The following is a 22,081-nucleotide window of genomic DNA, read 5'->3' as shown; positions in this document are numbered from 1 at the left end:
GTTGGTTAATTGATACTCGGACCTAGTCCTATTCTATTTCCACATTCTCAATCAACATGGCGGACGAACAAGTCGAGTTTGATTTGTAGTGAAAATACTTACGGGTCAACAAAGTAGGGGAACCAAACGCCCCAGCTACGATCCAAATTTTATAACAGTCTTAAGTGTTTCTACGTTATGCAAAGGCGGCCAAGAAATCCTGGATTTGGGGGGCGTCAGACCTCCGCTCAAGAAAAAACAGCTGATGTTGCAGAAGCCCTCCTGCGTCAAGCGAGAAAATCAGGACAGCTAAATCTCTCCAACAGAGGGCTGACAAAGGTGCCTGAAAAAGTATGGAGGGTGAATCTGGATGTACCGCCTGAGGCGAGAAATGTATCACTGGATAGTACAGAGGACGACAAATGGTGGGAACAGATCGACCTCAACAAACTCATCCTAGCTTCCAACAAGTTAACTGAGATATCACCAGAGATTGTACAGCTGCCTGCGCTAGCAGTTTTGGATGTAAGTATCTGTGTTTTTACTGAATCTTTACAAGCCTTGGAGGAAGAAGAAGAGTCAGAAATGTTCAAAATTAGGGATAGTATTTCCCACAATAGCTTGTGATGATTAATTAGAATCAGGTTATTATTTATTTCTTGCTTCCGTGATTGTTTTTAAATCTGTCAGGCATAGTCATCCAAAAAGGATAAATCCACATTCATGTGTAGGGATAAGTCAATGATACCCACTCTGCTTTGATAGTCAATTGACACACCAGTGGGGTTGTTAGCTAGGTGACAGTTGATTGACAGAATTAGGTGGGTTTTGTCAAGAGCATTTTAGTAAGTTAAACAGTTAGTCCTGTTATTCTTGTTTGTGTCTTTGGACATAGACCTCAGCTAGAGAATGCCATTGATTTCTATCTCTGTCACTCATTTCCTTTTGAACTGTGGTTCTTTACCATGCTTCCTTGGGTTGGACCCTCTCATGAGCAGAGGGGTAAGATCTTTCACACCAAACATAATACCTATTTTAATAGATGAAAAAACCAACTTAAAGAGCTGTTGAAACACATTTTTAAAAAATAGTGCACATTTTCTTAAATTAGCGACATATCTGCAGCTATTGTGCACTGGGCTTATCGCGCTGCATGAGCGGCGCGAGAATATTGCCAACAAGCTCTTTTCTAACGTTCTTGTACCAAATCACAAGGTGCATAAGCTCCTGCCGCCCAGGAATGTATCTAGGGTGGACTTAAGGAAAAAGCGCGCCTTTAATTTACCTGTGGTTCGTACGAACAGGTGCCATGATAGTTTTATCTTTCATCATTTACGTACGCTTTGTATAAGCTGACTCTATCTGTGTTACCTAATTTTTAATATTTTAAAAGTATGTTACCGTTTTTATATATTTCTTAAATTTGTAAATGAATACGTAATTCAACATTTGGTTGCAGTGTTTTTCTAATAAACTCTCTATCTATCTATCTATCTATCTATCTATCTATCTCAACTGCCTTCTGGTTAGCTCAATTGGTTAGAGTGCTGGACTGTTGTGCGGGAGGTCGAGGGTTGGAGCCCCGGCCAGACCAATACTCAAGGTCTTAAAATAAGTGAGAAGAATGTGCTACCTTTCTATAATGTCAAGAAATAGATAGAAATTCTAGTCTTCTTGGATAAGGACGAATAAACCATAGGTCCTGTCTCCTGCATCTATTAATTAGTTAATTTGGTTAGGCAGGGGACGTTAAAGAACCCACTCACAAGATTACTGTGATGTGGTCTGGCCTGTTTACTGGGAATTGGGGGGAGGGGGCATCTTCAACTTCCTTTGATCCATTGTAAACTGCTACAAGCAATCTGGTGAAGTCCCCTGCAAAGTGTTGTAAGAATGGTCCTGAAAACCCCCATGGGGAGTGGTCATCTAACCTATGTATGCAATATTTACAGTCATCATTGTTATTATTTCAGATCCATGATAATTGCTTGACTTCTTTACCTGATGAGATTGGTCAGTTAGTGAACCTCAAAAGGCTCAACTTAAGGTGCCTTGAAAATAATCTTGCACTTAAAATTTTAATTATGGCAATTTAATGTATAACTCTGGGTTAAAATACTAATTACTGAGTAGTTACCAATTAAAAGTTTTTATTCTCCCTTTAATCAGTGCTCTTTCCAATATTGATTTTCTTGTTCACCCTGTTCTTCCTGATCATAAATACAATAGAAATCTTTTATACAATATTACATTTTATTACATCGCTCGCAGTGCCCGTCGGCAAGATGAAGTAAATCCTATGTTCTGATTGGCTGCCTGAGCAGGCAAGATGGGCCCATCTTGCCCACTTGGGATTGCCTGCACTGATCCCATGCATGAAAAAAATTGAATTAGAACTATATTCATAATTCTTGGACAATTTCAGCGATGGAAATGCAAAAAGCGGCAGAAGATAGTCAGTCAAAAAAAAAGAAAACAGAAATGACTCTCATGAGTTTGTTGTGCTAGAAACACAGTTGGCTTTCTTTCCTGGCTCTGAAAGTAAACAAGTCATTCTTAATTCTTAAAAAAGTGAAATCTTTTTACAATGTAATAAATCCTTTATCAACCAGGTATACTATGTTAGGGAAGGATGAGGGATGTTTTCCAAGACTTTTGTTTCAAGAGCCCAACTATAAATCTCTCAGCTGTTCTTACTAAAAAACAGTTCTGTTCATTTAGTAACATGATAACAGCCCATGGTGGTAATTCTTTGTTTTTAAATTTTTTTGTTATCAGTCACAACAAGCTGTCTTCCCTTCCAGTTTCCTTCGGAAGTCTTGTTAGTTTATCATCTCTAAAACTGGATCATAACAGTCTCACTTGTCTGGGAACAGATCTGGGACAGATGAAGCAATTGGAAGAACTGGTGAGAATAGTTGTGTTAAATGGTGACAAAAAAAACATTTCACTATCACAAAAATCCAATTTTGTTTGTCAGGGTTTGTAATAACATTAATTCAATTTCTGTTATTAATTTAACGTATGATAGCTGCTGGTTGAGAGATATTTTTTAAACACTAAGCAATATGTTGACAACCCAACGATAATTGAATTAATTTTTAATGACATCATCTTTGTGTGTAGGATTTGTCAGACAATTCTCTCAGTGAGGTTTCTCCTTCCATTGGTAGCTGTCAAAGTTTACGGCAATTAAACTTGTCTCAAAATTCCTTGGAAAAGCTTCCTCTTGAGATTGGTCACCTACGTGGTAAGAATTAAGGGTTTAACCTTCACACCCTAACATCAGTATGTATATTCTCCATACTGTTCTTCTTACATTTCTTAAGGTGCTGACCAGGAGAATTTGTTAACAATTAATATCATTTTGAGTTGGTGATCATTTCCTTTATTCTTGTGACTGCAATGTTTGATAGGGTGCTTGTCACTCTTAAAAAAGCAAAAACTACTAACAAATGTGGACAAAAAAAAGTCAGACTGCTGAAAAACATTTATATCCAGTTTTATTGATCAATTTTGCTGCAGTATTGATATTTTTCTGTCAGTGGTAATAATAAAAGTATGACATCCAAATGTTTATTCTCTAGCATTAAGAGACTTGAATCTCAGTAATAACAAGTTTCATGAACTTCCAAAAGGTGAGTCTATTTTATATTATGCTTACTTGAAAAAACACAAACAAGGATTTATAAGTATTTAAATAAGTAATTGATAAATTATATAATATAATTGTTTGCAGGGAATATGCCTGATTTCTAGTTATACTGTAGTCATTTTAAACGCAGATATCTTTGAGAAAGGTATACATGGCAGATGAAAGTTTAGTGACTTTTCCTTAGTGCTCACTATAAATTTTTAACGTTTTCATTCCCAGATCTTGTTCGTAATTCACCTTACTGTCTTCCCTAGAGGGAGAATATGGTGATCGACTTATAATTTCCTCACTGATATTTTTCTTTATTCTTTTTACTTGCCTTATCTTGTTTTGATATTGTAAGGAGAAATTTTTTCTTGGTCAGGGGGGTTGGAGGGTTAATCTGTCACTTTTAGTGTAAGATGATGATGATGATGACTTTATTTAAACTCAGATGAAAATGAGGCTTGTTAGGCCCCTAGCAATAGAGATGCTAATATACTGAGGAAAAATATATGAATATAAATTACAGAGTTTAAAAATAAATATAAGCCTAAATATAAATAATGATATAAAATTACAAATTACTTAGTTTTCTTATCTCATTCCTGAAAGGGCCAAATCTGGCCATTAATCTTAGCTTATCAGGTAATGCATTCCAAGCCTTAGCAGCAATGTAAGAAGTCGATTTAAGGCCGTAAGTTGTGGTCTTAGCTTCAGGTAAAACAAGTTTGTCATTGCCCCTAAGATTTTTCTTATTTTCTCTTACTTGAAATAAAGATTGAATATACTGAGGCATATTGTTATAGAGGGCTATAAAAATTATTAAAAGCATATCTTGTTTCCATCTACAACTTAATGAGTAACTAATCTTAAGATCCCTTAACAGACTCTCCAGATTTTTTTGTTTGTTTGTTTGTCAAGGTTGAGGCCTACCTAAAGCAGTTTGATTTCAGTTTCTTTTCTCTCAGCAATCATTTCTAAAAATGTTTTGTTCCCAGACTCTAGTATATAACTTAATGTGGACTTTCCCATTTTCAGAACTTGGAAGGCTAAGTAATCTTGAAAGATTGGATTGCCGTCACAATCAGCTCACTGGTGTGCCACTATTGATGTCCTGTCAATCATTAAAGGTACATTTTATGTTTTAATGACTTGCTGTTCAGTAGGGTTAAACATGCATTGTGAGTTACATTCAATTTGAGAAATTTTTGGGAGCACAAAAGAAGTAAAATCATTTGAAATTCTCTTTTCATTCTGTTTTCATTTAATTTTATTTCCTTTCCATTTGGAGGAGATAGAAGAGTTGCTCAATGTGTAACCTAAAGTAGCTCAGTAGGTGTGGTGTGTTCTTTGGGCTTTCCTCCTCTAGCTGAAGTGACACACAGCTATGGGCTTAGATCATTCACAGAGTACTGTGTTAAACTTATTTTAAAATTATTACTGTTGTTATGAAATTCACAGTGATCTTTTATTCATAGGAACTTTACCTTGGCAACAACAAAATAAGCAGTTTGAATGGTGAAAGTTTCTCGTACATTAGCTCATTGTCAATATTTGATTTCAGGGATAACAGAATCAACATGTAAGTATTCAATATATCACTTTTATTACACGACTCGGGCAGTCAGAGGGCTAATAACTAAAATAAACCAATCAAAATGGCTCTATTGCCGGTCCAATATTCTCTAAGTATTGGACCAGGCACTGTCCCGAATGGTCCCAAATGATACCACACTTGTGTCCCTTTGAACTTCAGTCGTATAATAAATCTCTTATTAACCAAGCTTGCTTGGGACCGTACTGGAAGAATATCGGCCCTTGGTCTTTTTTGTATGGACCGAGCGTAGCGAGGTCCATACTGTCAAGACCTCAGGCCGATATTCTCCCAGTATGGCCCTCGCGCTTGGTTAATAAGATATATATAATCCTGTGATCTTGAACCCTTTTTGACTTCAATCTCCTTAGTGTTATTAGAATTTGATGTTGTACAGCCATTAATAAAAGTTAGTTTCAGGTGGAAAACCTCTTTTTTAAGACATCACAAGGCCTCTTGCATACATACTACTGATGTTTCCACATTTTTTGCTTTTAGAGTTACAGCTAATTCCACTGTCACAGTACCATGTCATTTCTCTGATAATAAATAAGTTACATTGAACTGTCTACTTTCTTTTTGCTCTGAGGCTTATTTTTTTAGACACATTGCTGATATCTGTTTTAGAGGAGACCTAGTGGTTTTTTTTTTGATACCCATGATCACACAAAGTCTTTCACCATTTAAAAACAGTTTCCATTTCATGAATGGTTTTGTCTCAAGGTGAAATAAAAGTTCTTGTGGAAGACATACACTTTAAGTTGCTTATTTACTTTTTAAAGTATTCCAGATGAGATCACTGTGTTAAAAAAACTGGAAAGACTTGACTTAGCAAACAATGCCATTTCTGGGTAAGTACATAATTATATGTGATCTGCATTTAAGAGTGATGCTGCTAAGATTCCTCTCTTTTTGTTATCTCAATCTGCAACATGACTGACACCCTCATGTAACTTCAAGTTTCATATATTCCCTTGTAGTTGTGTGGGACCTGTTAAACGTGGATTAAGTTCCATGCTTTAAATCATTATCAGAGTATGGCTCAGCATAATTTGTATTAATATATACTAAAACAGTGGATAGCGTTGAAGGCACGCTCTGATTGGCTTGTCAAACTCCGAATATCCTTTACTATTTACCTCCGAACAACTCGGAAAAAAATGGCGTCCTGGTTTGCATCCGTGACAAGGGAAGAAATCACTCAAATTAACGACGGTGGTGTATATTATCTCACTGTTTTAGTATATACTAAAACAACTATTAACTTCAGTGTCGTTGGTCAGCAGGGGATATTTACCTTGCCACTTCGCGGCTCGGTAAAGATCCACCACTAACCACCTCCACTTCAGTGTATAATTGTTAATTAATTGATTTCTTTCCATTTTTTCCTTTGTCTTTTGGGAGAGTTCTCAGTGCTCATTTATATAATTACTGGTATCTAGTTTTGAGTCTAAGAGATGAGTGATTTCTGCAGTTTGGTGCAGGTTTAATAAAAACAATCTTCTACAAACTAAAATCCAGTAAAGGCATGTGCATTTAGATATCTGTGTCCTCATTAGTCTTCTGTGTCCTAGAGGTCTTAATGTTTGTTAACCAAGTAACTTGTGTCTATTTATTTAGCTTTTTAAAATTTATCTTCACACATTCATATCACTGTTAATGGTAAACTAACACAACGCTACAGTGGCCCACAGGGGCAGTACAAAAATATTTTTCCCAGCACAAAAAATATTTTTCCTAGAACAAAAATATTTTTCCCAGTACAAAAATATTTTTCCCAGTACAAAAATATTTTTCCCGTACAAAAATATTTTTCTCAGTACAAAAATATTTTTCCCAGTACAAAACTATTGATTCCAGTACAAAACTATTTATCCCAGTACAAAAATATTTTTCCAGTACAAGTGGGGAATGGGAACTAATCTCCCAGAGTTTATTGCGAGCTTCCTTGGAGCACCTGTAAATATGGTAGCACCTTTGGCGGCTTATTTTTGCCATTGCTGTAGCTTCAAAATCATGGATCCAGCTTACAGGTTTTGCCCGAAATGTGGCACAGAGGTTTTCCTTGTAGCATCACCTGTAAAGTCTACAAGCAACACCGCTGAGTTGCTGGATTTGCCGAAGATGAGGAAATTTTCTTTGCCAAGCTTTAAGTCGTACAAAGCTAAAAAGGGGTTCGAGAGAAGCTCGTTTTTTTTCAAGCAAAATCAACAAACAAGACAACGAAAGGCAAACTAGAGCCAGAAAAAGAAGTTACAATTACTGTCAGGATAATGACAAGTAAAGAGACTGGAAAAATACTTTTGTACTGAAAAAATATTTTTGCACAGGGATAAATATTTTTGTACTGAGATAAATATTTCTGTACTGGGATAAACATTTTTGTATTGGGATAAATATTTCTGCACTGAGATAAATATTTTTGTCCTGGGATGAATATTTCTGTACCGAGATAAATGTTTTTGTACTGAAATTAATATTTTTGTACTGGAATATATATTTTTGTACTGTGATAAATAATTTTGTACTGCCTCTGTGGGCCACCATACAATGTAGCTGTATCCTAATAAACTTTTTTAATCCACAATAATTATTAGTCTTCCATACACAATGGGTGCCATGGAACATCTAAAATCTCTGGTTCTGGATGGAAATCCTCTAAGAAGTTTACGCAGAGATGTTGTTATGGTAGGGCTGATAAGTTTTTGACAATTGTGTTAGGATGAACAATGTAATTTATTAGTAAGATGTACATAGACTTATGCCAAGATCTGTTCTTTATCTGACAATTGCTGGAGTGCTTTGGGGTCTTATGGTCACCTTTTTACACTGTATCTAAATGTATCTTTCTTTTAATCTCAGAGAGGTACACAAGCCATTTTGAAACATCTCCGTAGTCGCATACCAGGTCTGTACACTAATAATAGTTCTTGTGTTTAATGTTACTTATTATCAAAAGGATATTCACCACCATTCATTGTTCACAACTTTTTTTAATCAGAGGAAGAAAAACAACAAGATGCAACAGATGCTCCTGTGACATCCTTACCAGTGAGCACAGCCATACCAACAACTTCAAGTGGACTAGACATGCACACAATCAGTAGCACAAAAACCCTCATTTACAGGTCAGAAGCCTAAGACAGCAACATGACAATTGTCTCTTTTAGTTCCAACTGGAATAGTTAATTTAGTTAAGGACAATGATTCTTTGAAGCACAAGAGTGTCGACAAAGGATTATTGGGTTAAATTTATATATGAACAGGCATGTCCAAACATGCTGGCGACTACGGGAGTTCCACTGGTTAATTGATAACATATCGCCAGTTACTCCAGTCGAAATAATTACCTTTTAGCCCTTTATGAACTTATCACAGTCACCTACTTTTGCAGAGTCTGATATCTACTTCTAAACATTTTGAAACCCCTATTTGAATGCTGCAAGAAGCCCCCGGTGGGATTACAAATTTCCAGGGGCTCATTAATGCTTTAGAGAGCCTCATTCAATCAGAAGCTAATGCAGGCTATTAAGGACATGCACATTTGCAATGAAAAGTTTTTTTTAGAGATAGGGCTCATCAGAAAGGCAAGTTTATTAGAGGCTAAAGAATTTTAGAAGGAGGCTTGTTATTTGTGGAGGGGCTTTTAGAGAGAGGGGCTTACTGGATGCCTGAAACTTTAAAAGGTTTTTTTTTATAAAGAGCGGGGGGTATTTGATAGGGGAGCTTGATTTTTAGAAGAGTAGAGCTTCAGAAGGGGGGCTTATTGGTGAGGGGGGAATCTTAAGGATTTTTGGTTCAAAGGCATATCAGTGTGGTCAGAGTATGTTATAAGTTGGTCTTATACTCCTGGAGGGGCTCTAATGTGGTGATCAAATTAAAGTGATATGGCCCTAAATCATGAATATTTTTTTTTCTCTTTGTGCAGCAACAAGAAGGCAGTCAGCATTCCTGATGAAGTGTGGGATGCAGCTATTTCAGCAGAGGTGACAACTCTAAACCTCAGCAAGAATGGACTGAGTGAAGTACAAGAGAGGTCAGAGAGATACGAAAAATGTAGAGAGTAGATATGAGTAATTGTATGAACCAAGTATAACTATAGTAGCCTAACATGCCAACAAATTCTGTGTGGCTTAGTTTGTAGAGCACAGTGTGGTTAGGAGAAAAACATACTTTTTTCGTTCCACACTCTTTACAATTGTTTAGAGTCTTCCTTTAAATAAGGAGTTGGGTGGCTTCCTAGAGAATCAGAACCACAAAATTTTGCAAAAGGGTCAAGAAAGAGGGGAATTGGTGATTCCACATGAAAATGGACATTTCCTGAGATCTAACAGTGTGAAACCTATCAGGGTGTTGCTACAGTCTTAGGAGTAGGGATGGTGCAGCCTGTCCATCTTGCTCTACAACTATTTTACATGCTCTTCTAATGATCAGTTTTCACAAATAACTTCTGGTAAGTGAGTGTGTTAATTTAGACATTTTAACTGGTTTTTCTTTCCCTTTCTTTCCCAAGGTTACTCTCATTAAGTAAATCTCTTACAGACCTGAATGTGTCATTGAACAAGATAACCAGCCTGCCATCAGATTTTGGCTGTTTAATAAAACTCTCTTCATTAGATTTGAGGTAGGCATGCACACATTAGGCAATGATTTGCTGTACATAGCACTCTTTTGGGCACTGGTTCCAAAACAAGTCATTGCAACTCATTAAACTGAAATTCAAGCCAGCTTGAATTTGTGCAGCCTGTTGCAGGGACAAAATCCTGGCCTTTCATGCTGATCTAAAGTACTAACAATTTTCAAAGGGTTGCCCATGAAAATACCTTCTTGGCAAACTCTTATCTATAGAAGTTAAAGTAAATTAAAATGTTTGTTTTTTTTTTTAAGAGAATGCAGCAATATCGTGAGTGAGGAGGATTGCTTATGTTGGGCTGATTTTTATTTTACAGCAATAACCAGTTGAGTCATCTGCCTGATAGCTGTGACAGACTGAGCAGTCTTAGGGAAATAAATATCTGTAATAACCGGTTAGTCAAAATATGTTGTTGGGGAGTCTTCAGTTAAAATGTAGTGCAATCCTAGACCAGTTGACAGCTTTATTGGCTAATTTACTGCCTCTTTCTTCCTTAAACATGACAAGGAGACTTTGAGAAAGAATGACTGACTGACTGACTGTCCAATTGTCTGATTGACTGATAGATGTGATGATTTAATGACTTGCTGACTGACCAACTAAATGAATAATTTATTGGCTGACCATCAGATTAACTAAGAGACTGACTGACTGTTTAACTGATTAACTATCTTATTGATACATTCTATGACTGACTGACTGATTTTCTCACCGTCTATTTGATTGAGTACCTGTTTGACTGGCTAAATAAGTTACTGGCCTATGGACTGACTTACTGACTGACTGACTGACTGAACCCTTTCACTCCCAAGATCTCTATATTGAGTCTCCATAGTGTTTGCCATACAATTCTTATGATGTTAACTGGGAGAATTTGATATTGGATCAACAACTGATCCCCTTATTGACTATTTTGCTCTAAACCCATCTTGTGTCTGCTTGGTCGGGGATAGGAGTTAAAGGGTTACAGAATTGATCCACCAAACCATTATCTTTGATTATAATTCAAAGATGATGGGACTAATTTAAGTCACAGTACAAAGCTGGCTACAAGAAAGTACTTCCTTTTTGCTTTGTCACAAAGGAGAGGAGAAGATACCAGCTTTTAGTACGCAATGCTCAAAAAGTAATTGCAAGGAAGGAGATAGGGAGGTCCATTATAAAACTTGGAAACCTGTTAATTTTCATAAATTTTTGCATTCTTCTCTAGATTTTCAAACCTGCCCTCTGTTCTGTACTCATTAAGAACCATGGAGATTATCTTGGCCAGTGGTAACCAGGTGAAAAACTGTTCTTGGTTACTTTTATGTTAAAAAGATTTTTAATACCACTTCTTAAAATCCTGACTCAAAAATAATTTACTTGTTGGCATCTAGTATTCAACACTAGAGACTAGTCCTTCTTAGACACTGGTGTCTGATTGGAGATTTGGACACTAGTGTCCAATTTAGCACTAGTGTACGATTTAAGAATTTCCACTAGCATCTGGTTTCCGGCACTAGTGTCCCATTGTAGGCACAAGTGTCCCAATTTGGACACTAGTGTCTGATTTTAGACTCTAGTGTTGGATTTCAGATCTAAGACACTAATGTCTAATTTTAGATTTTGGAAACCTGTGTCCAATTTTAAATTTTGAACACTAGTGTCAGATTTTAGATTCTCAACACTAGTGTTGTATTTAAGATTTGGACACATATGTCTGATTTTAGATTTTGGACACTAGCGTCTGATTTTTGATCCTGGACACTAGTGTCCAATTTTAGATTTTAGACACTAGTGTCTGATTTTAGACACAAATTTCCGACTTTTCCACTTATCCTGAAGTTTCGGATTGATGAATTTGGAATAAGGTGTTTGTCGACGTTTCTGAAAAGCATTTTTGAATGAAAACTACGAAGGTACAATTTCATACTCTGTCATACATTTTTAACAATTGTTCTATTTTTGTAGTTTGTATGGTTATGAAGGCTAGTAAAGTTGATTTGAAACTTTGTAATACTACATGTAAAGTTTTTAACCATGATTTCCCAAGCTGTCAAGTTTGAATGATTCCCAATCTGTTCAATTGGGGAAGTCTCTTTATATTTCGGACGGTTCCCTCGGACAAGAGGTACTGTGTGTGAAGGGAGTACAAACTCTGACCTTCGTTGCATCATAGTTAATAACTATGGTTGCATGCTAAATTCTTCGTGCATAAGCTACATAGTTCTACCAGAGGCTAAACTCTTTTTAATTTACGTGTCTAGATTCAGATTATTGACGTTGACAGCTTGCTGTCGATGAAGGCTCTTTCCACGCTGGACTTGCAGAACAACAACATCGCTCAGGTTCCACCTCAGCTTGGAAATGTTACACAGTTAAGGTGCAGTGAGGGTCCGCGTAATTCATATTTTCTTGTAGGCCGTATGTTAAATTATTCTAAGCTCAAAACTACCGTCATCATGTAGTAACCACAAATATTGTTTTGGTGAGACAGAAGAACATCAAAATGGAAAACTAACCCCAAACTGAACGAGTATGATTAAGGATTGAGAAGATTGACACGGGTTAAGAAAACAACTCACTCTCTCAATTGACTTAGACTCAGTTTAACAACATGCCCTGACCCTGAGTATGGCCGGTTTGTTTCTGATTTGCTCTCTGTGATTGATTTGATAACCAGTACAATACAATACAATACAATAAAATACAAAGACTTTAATTAAACACGATAATTGTTAAAGCGACTACACGCTTATGGGGTATTGTATTGCGGCACATCCACAGGCAGCCCAAGCTTTCTTTGAGAACCACACAAGGAACACAATTTGCATATCGATTTACAAGGATTTGTATGGGATTTTCTACAAGATAGCCAGAGAGATAGTTAAAAGTGAAAATATTAAATAAAAATGGCTTACTTTATTCCATACGTGCATTGCTTGCTCCTGGTGCCGTTATTTTTACCGATTTCACTTGATTTAATCGGTTTTTTTTAATCCTGGTTTTCTCTTCTTGAAGAGAAGAAGAAGTGTTCGGCCTTGTCTTCTCTTTAAGAAGAGAAAACCGGGATTAAAAAAAAACCGCTTAAATCAAGTGAAATCGGTAAAATAACGACACCAGGAGCAAGCAACACACGTATGGAAAGAGGTTAGCCATTTTTATTTAATATTTTCACTTTTAACTATCTCTATGGCTATCTTGTAGAAAATCCCATAAAAATCCTTATAAATCGATATGCAAATTGTGTTCCTTGTGTGGTTCTCAAAGAGAGCTTGGGCCGCCTGTGGCACATCCACCATCTTTGCCCACTTGTATTCGTGGCTGACTCGTTCCCAGGCATCACTCTAGTTTTGAATTAGAGTCGACTGGCAAGGAGGCCGTATCTTCGGAACATCTCCACAGAGAGCCTGGCTCAGACGACAAAACTAATCTAAATTATTTTCTCTCTCTCGTCAAGGTCGTTACAGTTGGAAGGAAACCCATTCAGAAACCCGAGACCAGCTGTTCTTTGTAAAGGGACCCAGGCCCTCCTCGCCTATCTTAGAGATCGGATACCCACGTGACATACTGGAATAGACACCACAGACTGGAAGAGGGGGGGGGGGGGGAAACGTGGGCTACTAGAGAGAAGAGCTTTATCCCTTTATTAACTTTTGGAACTGTTCAAATTTTTTTACCTCCACAAAAAATCGTACAATGGATTGAACTTGTGAATTACGTTGGCACTATTTTAAAACAATTTCAATCATATCGTCGAATGGTTCAGTGTTTCTTAATTTAAGATGCGCTGTGAAGAAGAAAAGGATTACGAATGTGTTGTAATTATCTGCGGTATGGTTTTACGCAGTAGATCACTTCTAAGCTGTTTTTTCACTAATTCTGGATGTAAACAGTTTTAATCTGTTAGATGCATTGACGGAATAAATTAATAATAATAACAACAATGATAAGTACATACCCACACCAATTTGTAGCGGTAGCAGCTTTTATGAAATGAAAATCTGGGGCGGATCTAGGGGTGGTTCGGTCGAACCCCCTAAATTTTCCCTCAGAACGCTGGAAATCATATTTCCAAAGACCTAATTTTCAAAATCTCAGACCCCTCCAGAGGGGGACAATTCTCCGAACCCCCCTTGACTAAATCCTGGATCCACCCTAGGAAAATTAAGCATTTCCTGTTCCACCACAATGAAATTCTTCCACCTACCTTTTTTGTTTTGTTTAAATCCCGTAAATTCGCAAGAATTAACAGACAGACTTACTCTGTGCTTTGTAAAGGTTTTTGAGGGAATAGAAGTGCTTGATAAGCATGAAAGAGGGTAGTCGATGATGATCAGATGTTAATGAACGAATTTGCGTCATTATGCTAATAACTAATGCTTCTCGAAATTGTGTGACTGATTTTTCAGTCAGCGCGTGGGCGGCCGGGCCAGCCGGCGTTAATTTTTTTTTTTCTAAGAAGTAGTTCATTCATAACCCTTGGAAATCAATATCGTGCTTGTATACACTTGAAAGCTCCACAGCCCTGACATAAGCATTCTTAGTTTCCTTTTGAGGCATTCTACTGCTTCTTAAGCTTTCTTCGTATGCGTTTCTTTGTTCGGCTATGTGAGGGGAATCCCCTGATTATAACTTTCGGATTTAATTGAACCGTGGAACGACAATACCAAGTGAACATTTATTTTCAAGATACAGACGTTATCATCAGGTGGAGTTAGAACCCTCACGAGAAGCAATTGTGCAAAAGTGTAAGTCCTCTACGGTTATACTTCAGGAAAAGTTCACCATGTGAGTCGGAAGCGAAATCTGCAACGGAACCAACCTTCTTAACACTTCAGAAACGAGAGTTGGTTCTGCCGTCATGTTGCGAATATTCACGATCTTCGCCGGAGCAGTTGTGCTGTGTTTTGCGCAAGAAGGTAAACTGTACTTACATTTTGTTTGTTTTTTATTGGAAGCAGTTGATTGGTAAGTAATTTCATGTTGTGTAATGTTTTGCTGTCTTGTATCAGCTTCGAGTTTTCAGGTTTGCTAATGTAATCACATATTTTTATACCGTCACATGATTTGCACGCAAGGAGTATTGTCTCCCTCAAAAACTCAGTAACCTAACATCCATTTAGTTGTTGTTGCACTTCTTAGTTGTGACTTTATATCACGCCATTATTCCATCAGGAAAATACAGATGCCTCAACATCCAAAGAATCTTGTTTGTTTTCGGCGATGAATTTTAATTCAAAGTAATAAACCTCTTAAAAGCGACAGCCACTTGTGTTGCTGCTTCATCTTTTTCGATCAAAGCTGGAACATATTGGACAAAAAATCCGAAAACTCGGAACTAAGAGACGGATTAAACGAAAAAGTAATTGCTAAGTGAGTTACCAACGGCATTTATGTAAAAAGTGCCAACTTGCAGAACTTACACCTGGCAAAAATTCTGAGGTCGCTAAAGGGTCAACTGTTTACGAATCCTTAAGAGGCAGATTGATCCTATGAACGTGATTACAAGTTATTTCATTCCGGAGAAAAAATTTAAATCAATCAGTATTTTCATATTCTGCGGCTGAGTCGAAATTGACTGTCCTCGAGGCAAATTTTTTTTCTCACGAAAAACTTATAGCTAAGTCCATGCTCCACTGAAAACGCTTCTGCTCGCGTAAGCAAGTTTTATCCATTTGGATAATGTGTGAGGGTATTTTGCAACTGATTGAAATAATAATTAGCCACCCTGTATCTATCTGTCAGATTTTGAAGCCTTAAGTGAGTCCTTGTTCATTAGCTAGCTGTTTTGAAGTCCATAGCTACCAGATGGTCTGCCATCGGATTGCGTAACTCGCGTGACAAATACTTATTTCAATTTACGGAGCGTCACGCAAGGGCCAGGATAAGTAATTAAAGAAAACTACGACATCTCAAGAAAAGTTGCTTACCTTTAGAATGTGATCCAAATCAAGATCTTGAAGATAATTATTCCATTTTATCCTCATGTTAATTTTCAGGAAATAATACACAGAAACGCCGCAGCAGAGGGTCTACTGTTTTTCTTCAAGTACCTCAAGATATTCATTATTACGTCACACGCAACCAGTCAGTAAACCTGACTTGGGTAGCAGATAACGTCTGCAAGATCCAGATTAAGTGCGCTGGCAAGAAATTCAAAGAGGGTAATACGGGATTATGTGGAAAGTCTTGCAAAAGCTGCAGAAAGAGAAAAAAGACAAGAATAGTTACACTGGCTGATTTTCCGAAAAAAATAAGGACCATAACATGTCAGTGCAAAGTGTGGGCTATTCGTCCCGTACGAACGGAAAAAATAATCCTCGAAAAAGCATGTGAGTCTTAAAGCTGTATCTCGAGCTAAGTCTGATGACGTCATCACCATAGGTCATGTGACGATGCTGTCTACTCTCCACCCTCTTCCCCTTGCTGAATTCCTGGGAAAATCCTTATCCAAAACATCAAATAAGAAGAAAACGGAACGTTGAAAATATTCATTGTAAGACTTAAATCTATATAACTCCCAACCCCCCCCCCCCCAGTTGAAGTCTGATGCATTTTTTTCTCATTTTGCATAAGTCTAAACTAAGTATTCCTCAAGTTTTTTGGAGCGATTTTTGAGCAAAGAACTCCAATCATACTAAATCATTCTGGGTTGTACACCGTATACTTAATGTTAGTTACGTCACTGTCACTGAATGTTTTAGGGCGTCTATTACCTTATTCTCCCGGAGGAGATAAAAAAAAATACACCAAGTCATGTCATTGTCATGGTTTCCTTCTCTTTTCTATTTCTAGATCTTCGACGCAATTTCGGTAAGGTTCCGCCTTGCCAAGTGGCATCTCTCAATTCAACAGTCGTCCTGCCATGTGTGCCTCCAAGCGGATCTCCTCCGGCTAATGTCACGTGGTATAAAATTGGCGAGTCGTCCTCCTTATTTAGAAACAAAGGGCGCAGGCGAGTGCGCAGTGGACGGTTAATTATCAAACGAAGTCGGGTGGGGGACTCGGGCGAATATCGGTGTGTCGCACAGAATATTGCCGCAAGACGTGAGGGTCCGGTAATTAGAGTAGTTGTCGGAGGTATGGCGTTTGGGATTTGTTGATTTCCCTACTTTTTTGTTGATTTCCCAACTCAGTTGTTGGCTTCCCTACTCCCTACTTTTTTATTTATTTCCCTAATCACCTGTTGATTTCCCTACGAAATTAGAGAATATCTCCAGTGCTCTGTGTAACAAGGACAAGCCGCCACGCGTCAATCATTCTTCACCAAACTGTGAGACGAAAAGAAATCAGGCATTTGATTTTAGTAAGGGGAATTATTCATTTGTTTAAAAAAGTTTAAAAAGGTTGACCAAAAACGCATTAGAGGCCTGAACCAGAAGTTATCTTCAATTACTTTATTCTCCTTCCAAAGGAGCCAGTCATTATTTATCACGGGGGAGGGGGGGGGAGAATTATATTCGCCCCCTCGGTTTCCCTTGAAAACTATATGTTCCCCCCCTAACAAAACCTTCAACCTTCCCCCGGCGATAAATAATGGCTGGTCCCTAATATCTTTGAATATCCCATCCCACGTGTGTTCTGAATTTAATTGATAAGATATTTTTTCTTTTGTAATTTTAATTGAACCTCAGAGCGACCAATGTTATTGGTGGGATCGGAAGATGCTTTTTACCTGTCCAACACCTCCAATCGAAGACGCATCAAAGCTGAGAACGTTGTTTCTTTTGACTTTTCTTGGGAAGAAAACTGGATTTTCTGGTCAGATAAGAAAAGCATAAAGGAGCTATCTATGCATGATGGTATAAGTAGGGACACTCCCTTTCTTTATGATGACGTCGGCTCAGTAAAGGGACTGTCCGTCGATTGGGAGGCTAAAAAGTTGTATTGGATTGATGGACAAAAAAACGCGATTTATGTAGGAGATCCACAAAGGAAAGTCAAAGTTAAAATAATCGACAATGTCCCTGATTCAGCGACTTTGGAATCAGTTGCTGTTAGTCACTCTAAAAGGTGAGTTACCGCATTTATTCTTATAAGCGTCCTCCCCCGATTGAATGCCCTTCCCCAACCCCCTTGGCCGTCATGTCGAAAACAAGCGCCCTTCCTCCACCCCCCTGGCCATAATATCAAACAAGCGCCCCTCTCGAATAAGCTCCTGCTCCTCCCTCACTTTGTTAGTAAGTAGTAGAGATACAAGGAAAACCTTTTTCTATTCGCACTTTTTTATAATCTATCATGATTTTTCAAGCTTCAGTTACTGCGGATTCAGGACTGGAGAATAAGAAGCACACCTTCGATTGAGCTCCCAATACCCAGAATGCTTTTCCCGCCTTTTCTCGCCAGGGGATCGAAAAAAGCTTCCTTCCATCCTTTGTAGTTCGTGAGATTTCCTCAGTAAGTCTTGTAAAGCGCCCAAGAAGGCATGAAATGTAACTTCATTGTCATTGTTGTTGTCTTTTCTCTTCTAACATAGCGATTATTCTTTCACAGTTTTTTATATTGGACGAGCTCGGGAGGAACGCCAAAAATCGAGCGAGCCAGACTTGACGGAAGCGAACGGAAAGTTCTTATCAACAATAGTGTCCATTTTCCAAACGGCCTGGCAATTGACGAATCAGATAAAAAACTTTACTGGGCGGGAACCGACTCCTATAACTATGGAATTATTGAAGCTGTTTCACTAGAAGGGTTAAGCCGCACCGTTCTTCTCTACCGACGTGGATTCCACCCGACTGCCGTGACCTTTTACCAAAACTTTGTGTATTGGTCTGACTCGAAGAAGAATGCTGTGCTACGTCTTTCTTGCCGGGGAGGGGAGAGTATTGTTGTCAGTGGATTGAGGAACCCAACGGGAGTGAAGATTTTCCATAACCGTATAGGAATCTCAGGTAGGTGTTAAGAGTAGGAAAAAGGGAATTGCTTTTGTATACTTCTTTCTTCTTTTTCCACTGTCCTTTTCTTTGGTTTTATCGCCATTCAAGGTAAAATACTTACATGTTTCCTAAATTTATTAAACCGTCCCCTCTATCTAGTACTATCAATCAGTGTCTCCAAGGGAATAGAGATTTTTTCTTCCTCAGGTTATTGTTTGTTATAACCTTTTTTTATTTTTATTCAGTCCCAGCTACAGATTCATGTCTAAAAGACAATGGTCAATGCGATCACTTATGTCTCTATCTTCCGTTCCGTGGACGACACAAATGCCTCTGTGAAGAGAACTTTGTTCTGGACGAAAATGGAAAACATTGCAGGAAACGTACGTATTAGCCCCCCCGGTCAAGGTAAAGTCTTAGAGCCTGTTTTCTAGTGATTGGGTTATCTAGCACAGCGGTAAACCGTCCGGCATGGGTAAGGAGCTCGAGGTAAATTCTTGGCCGGCCTCGTGCCAATCTCCCGCGCAAAATTCATAAGATTCTGTCAGCCTAAAGGCACACCACCTAGCTATTACAATGTAAGCACATGCGCAGACGTCTGACAGCTGTGTTCATCGCAGCAACATCTCTCTGGTTGGAGAGAGTCATTGTAATAGGTAAGTATCTTACTCAACAACTCAACACAATGGCCTAGCCGATGCAAGAAGTCATATTACCTTCTTTTGGGGTGATTTCAACGAATATCAGTTAAATGAAATGTGTATGTTTTTTAGGAGTGCCCGAAATCAAATCAACATCGACCAGGGCGACCCACTCCTCCCACACAGTGATACTGTCGATTGTCATCTTACTTCTGGTGGTAATGGGGATAATATACTGTGCGGTTCGCGTCATCCAAAGAGGTTGTCCGTGTCAAAGATCTCAAGATGTACCACGCATGCCCAGACAGTCGACTGAACAGGGTGAGGATTTACTTGCAATGATTGACCAAAGTGAACTTGAAAATACGGGCTCGCAGACACTTAACGAATCGTCAAATCTTCTTGGCCAAGACTGCAGTGGTGAGCCGTCAGGGTCAGAAGCAACATGTGAGGATTCGTCACAAGCCGTAAGTACCAGTTAATACGCTCTACTATGTACTGAGTGGTGGGTTTAGGGTACCTCTTGTAGTCAGAAGTCTTTCTCTTTTTGAGCCTGCAGGACCGTGACGACTGTAAAGGGCTAGGAGGAAGATTCGGTGGACGGCGGGGGGCGAAGGGGTGGGTTGTGCAAAGTGAAGAAAAGAGTGCAGAAAAAGGGGAAAGGGTCTGGGAAAAGACCCACTTTCAGTCTTCGTTCAACACAAAGTAATTAAATGGCAACTATTGTCCTTTATTTACTGAAATAATCTGGACATGAGGTTATATCTATTCCGTGCTTCCTAATAAACGATACATTGTATCGTGCGCCTTGTGGTAGTTTTCTCCGTTGAAATTTATCGTGTGAGTTGGAAAAAGAAATTCGAAAATCACCCAGTTAATGTGAATACGTCTTTTCCTAAGGCCACTTGTATTTGTTAGTCTCCTGATGAAGCAACGGAGATGCGTTGCGTGCGGGCTCTTTTCACTCCTGGACAAAATCAGTGCTATCATACTCACGTCACAAGAAATCATACGAAGGCAAAGTAGGTGATGAGTCAGTCTGGAATGTTGCCATTCTCTACTACTTTTGTCAACAGGACCCTCATACGTCGAGATCGCTCTTTTAGATTTATCTTCTCGTTTCTCTCATTCTGCTCGGTTGATACTTTTTCAATTCTCACTCGCCGTTTTATTTAATTTTAGTCACCCAAGGATTTGGTTTTCTATGTACAACCTGGTGGCGTGGCCATAGTAGGAGATGATGCTCAACTGCACCTTCATTCTTCAAGTCCTGTCAGAGCTAATCCAGTGACTAATTTATAAAGACATTCCTTGAACTGATTGACGCATTTCAAGACTTCGGTCGCTATTTTAAGCAAGTGTCTACAGTCAGGTTTGAGGACTTAATTGAGGAATAACTTTGCCACAAAGTTATCTGTTTCTGTGGCATTGTTTCTTTCTTCTGTCGCACGTTGGAATATTTTGTACATCAAACTTTTTTTAAGTTGGCAAAATCTGTACAGACATCACATCAACTATTATTATACAAAGATATAAGATATAAACAATACTCGGATAAAATTAATAAAGGAATTCGGATAGTAATTTTATAACTGAATAATATAAAATATAAGATAAAAGCGCGGAGTGATTGTCAGCTAACTAGGGGAATAACTTAGAGTTAAAAACAGCGAAGGAGTTTGACTCAATTATTTCCGCGGATGGCTTATTCTATAATCTTATGGTCCTTGAGAGAAAGGAATATTGCCTCTATCTATAACGATGACGCCCTCGAGCTCTAAATTCAGAATGGGGTTTTAAATAGCTTTTTCATATAAAAGGTTTAGACGAGTCATAGTTCTTCTTAATTCTAAGCTTGCCCAACCTAGATCTTGAAGCATTTCAATAACGCTAACAGTAGGAGGATAGTTGTTGAAGCAGAACCGTGCCGCTTTTCTATGGATTCTCTCAAGCGAAGCATTGTCCTTTTGGAGGTATGGGTCCCAAGGGTAGCAATGTTTCTGCATGCTATGTACTCCTCTTTCACCTGTGAAAGAAGATCAACATTGTACTTAGCCTTAACTTTAAGACCTGAAACATTACTGAACGTGCAGAGCAATTTTCCATTGAGTGTGGCAAGTAACCTGAATTGCATTTACTTCCGTACTTTACTTCCGTAAATCAATAGCAACTTTATACACTCGTTTTCCTGCGCTTCGAACATTCTTCCTGTATAAACTTTGATTTCTCATTAGCCTCGTTCGATGTTGACCTTTTCTCTGATAGATTATTCTGATTGGTCAAAGTTGTGCGACACTTAATGGAAATGCCCTTTAGTACACGACAGTGGCCTGGTGTTTGCGAGGACTGATCCTCCAATGTTTTCCATCTGATCTCAAATTATTTTCCTCCAACTTTCAAGTTACGATAATTCCTCATGCAACATGGCATTTTCAAATAGGTCGATGTACGGTGTAAACAGACATTTTTATAAATACGTTTTTAGCTGCCGTTATCGGTTATCTTCTAAACTACTTTGAGGGACCTTTGTAAGAATTTATCAGTGATTGTAAGGCCTTACAAACGTTAAATATTAGTCGTGTAACACTTTTTCGCAAAGAGCATTGCGGAACCACGTAAACAACAGGTCTGACTCTGATGGGTTGTGGAAGGTTCTGACCACTTAAGGCGGTAGAGAAGTCAGAATGTCCTGAAATAAATTAAACCCGTGTTGCTATAAATTTTATTTACTAGTGAAAG

General features: G+C 38.3%; 2 protein-coding genes across 3 annotated transcripts; both read left to right on the top strand.

The window, feature by feature from the left end:
* The first annotated feature begins 36 nt into the window (after nt 1-36).
* Nucleotides 37-13,778, top strand: LOC111323863 (leucine-rich repeat-containing protein 40). The gene is made up of 17 exons (XM_022927307.2): nt 37-504; nt 1,953-2,026; nt 2,758-2,887; nt 3,106-3,229; nt 3,567-3,617; nt 4,655-4,746; nt 5,095-5,198; nt 5,993-6,061; nt 7,808-7,898; nt 8,073-8,118; nt 8,212-8,338; nt 9,139-9,246; nt 9,724-9,834; nt 10,160-10,237; nt 11,054-11,123; nt 12,090-12,205; nt 13,283-13,778. Exons 1-17 carry the CDS (start codon nt 178-180, stop codon nt 13,386-13,388), a joined length of 1,824 nt encoding a protein of 607 aa, XP_022783042.2. The 5' UTR covers nt 37-177; the 3' UTR covers nt 13,389-13,778.
* A 495-nt stretch (nt 13,779-14,273) lies between these two features.
* Nucleotides 14,274-21,222, top strand: LOC111323908 (uncharacterized). 2 transcript variants are annotated; one of them, XM_022927354.2, is made up of 9 exons: nt 14,274-14,744; nt 15,825-16,157; nt 16,621-16,905; nt 17,033-17,131; nt 17,460-17,838; nt 18,319-18,716; nt 18,947-19,084; nt 19,475-19,809; nt 20,525-21,222. In XM_022927354.2, exons 1-9 carry the CDS (start codon nt 14,687-14,689, stop codon nt 20,642-20,644), a joined length of 2,145 nt encoding a protein of 714 aa, XP_022783089.2. In that variant the 5' UTR covers nt 14,274-14,686; the 3' UTR covers nt 20,645-21,222. The 2 variants fall into 2 exon arrangements, with proteins under 2 accessions (XP_022783089.2, XP_022783090.2); XM_022927355.2 differs by lacking the exon at nt 17,033-17,131 and having other exon boundaries at nt 14,278-14,744.
* Nucleotides 21,223-22,081: the final 859 nt, after the last annotated feature.

This window comes from Stylophora pistillata, chromosome 11 (genome assembly GCF_964205215.1).
Source record: "Stylophora pistillata chromosome 11, jaStyPist1.2, whole genome shotgun sequence".
NCBI lineage: Eukaryota > Metazoa > Cnidaria > Anthozoa > Scleractinia > Pocilloporidae > Stylophora > Stylophora pistillata.
This window is presented reverse-complemented; position numbering and strand designations above follow the sequence as displayed.

Excerpts from the sequence above, each read along its gene's own strand:
- LOC111323863 (XM_022927307.2), top strand. The coding sequence starts at position 178 with ATGCAAAGGCGGCCAAGAAATCCTGGATTTGGGGGGCGTCAGACCTCC. Across the intron at positions 3,618-4,654 it reads GTTTCATGAACTTCCAAAAG|AACTTGGAAGGCTAAGTAAT; the intron begins GTGAGTCTATTT and ends TCCCATTTTCAG. Across the intron at positions 8,339-9,138 it reads ACAAAAACCCTCATTTACAG|CAACAAGAAGGCAGTCAGCA; the intron begins GTCAGAAGCCTA and ends CTCTTTGTGCAG.
- LOC111323908 (XM_022927354.2), top strand. The coding sequence starts at position 14,687 with ATGTTGCGAATATTCACGATCTTCGCCGGAGCAGTTGTGCTGTGTTTT. Across the intron at positions 18,717-18,946 it reads TAACCGTATAGGAATCTCAG|TCCCAGCTACAGATTCATGT; the intron begins GTAGGTGTTAAG and ends ATTTTTATTCAG. Across the intron at positions 19,085-19,474 it reads TGGAAAACATTGCAGGAAAC|GAGTGCCCGAAATCAAATCA; the intron begins GTACGTATTAGC and ends TATGTTTTTTAG.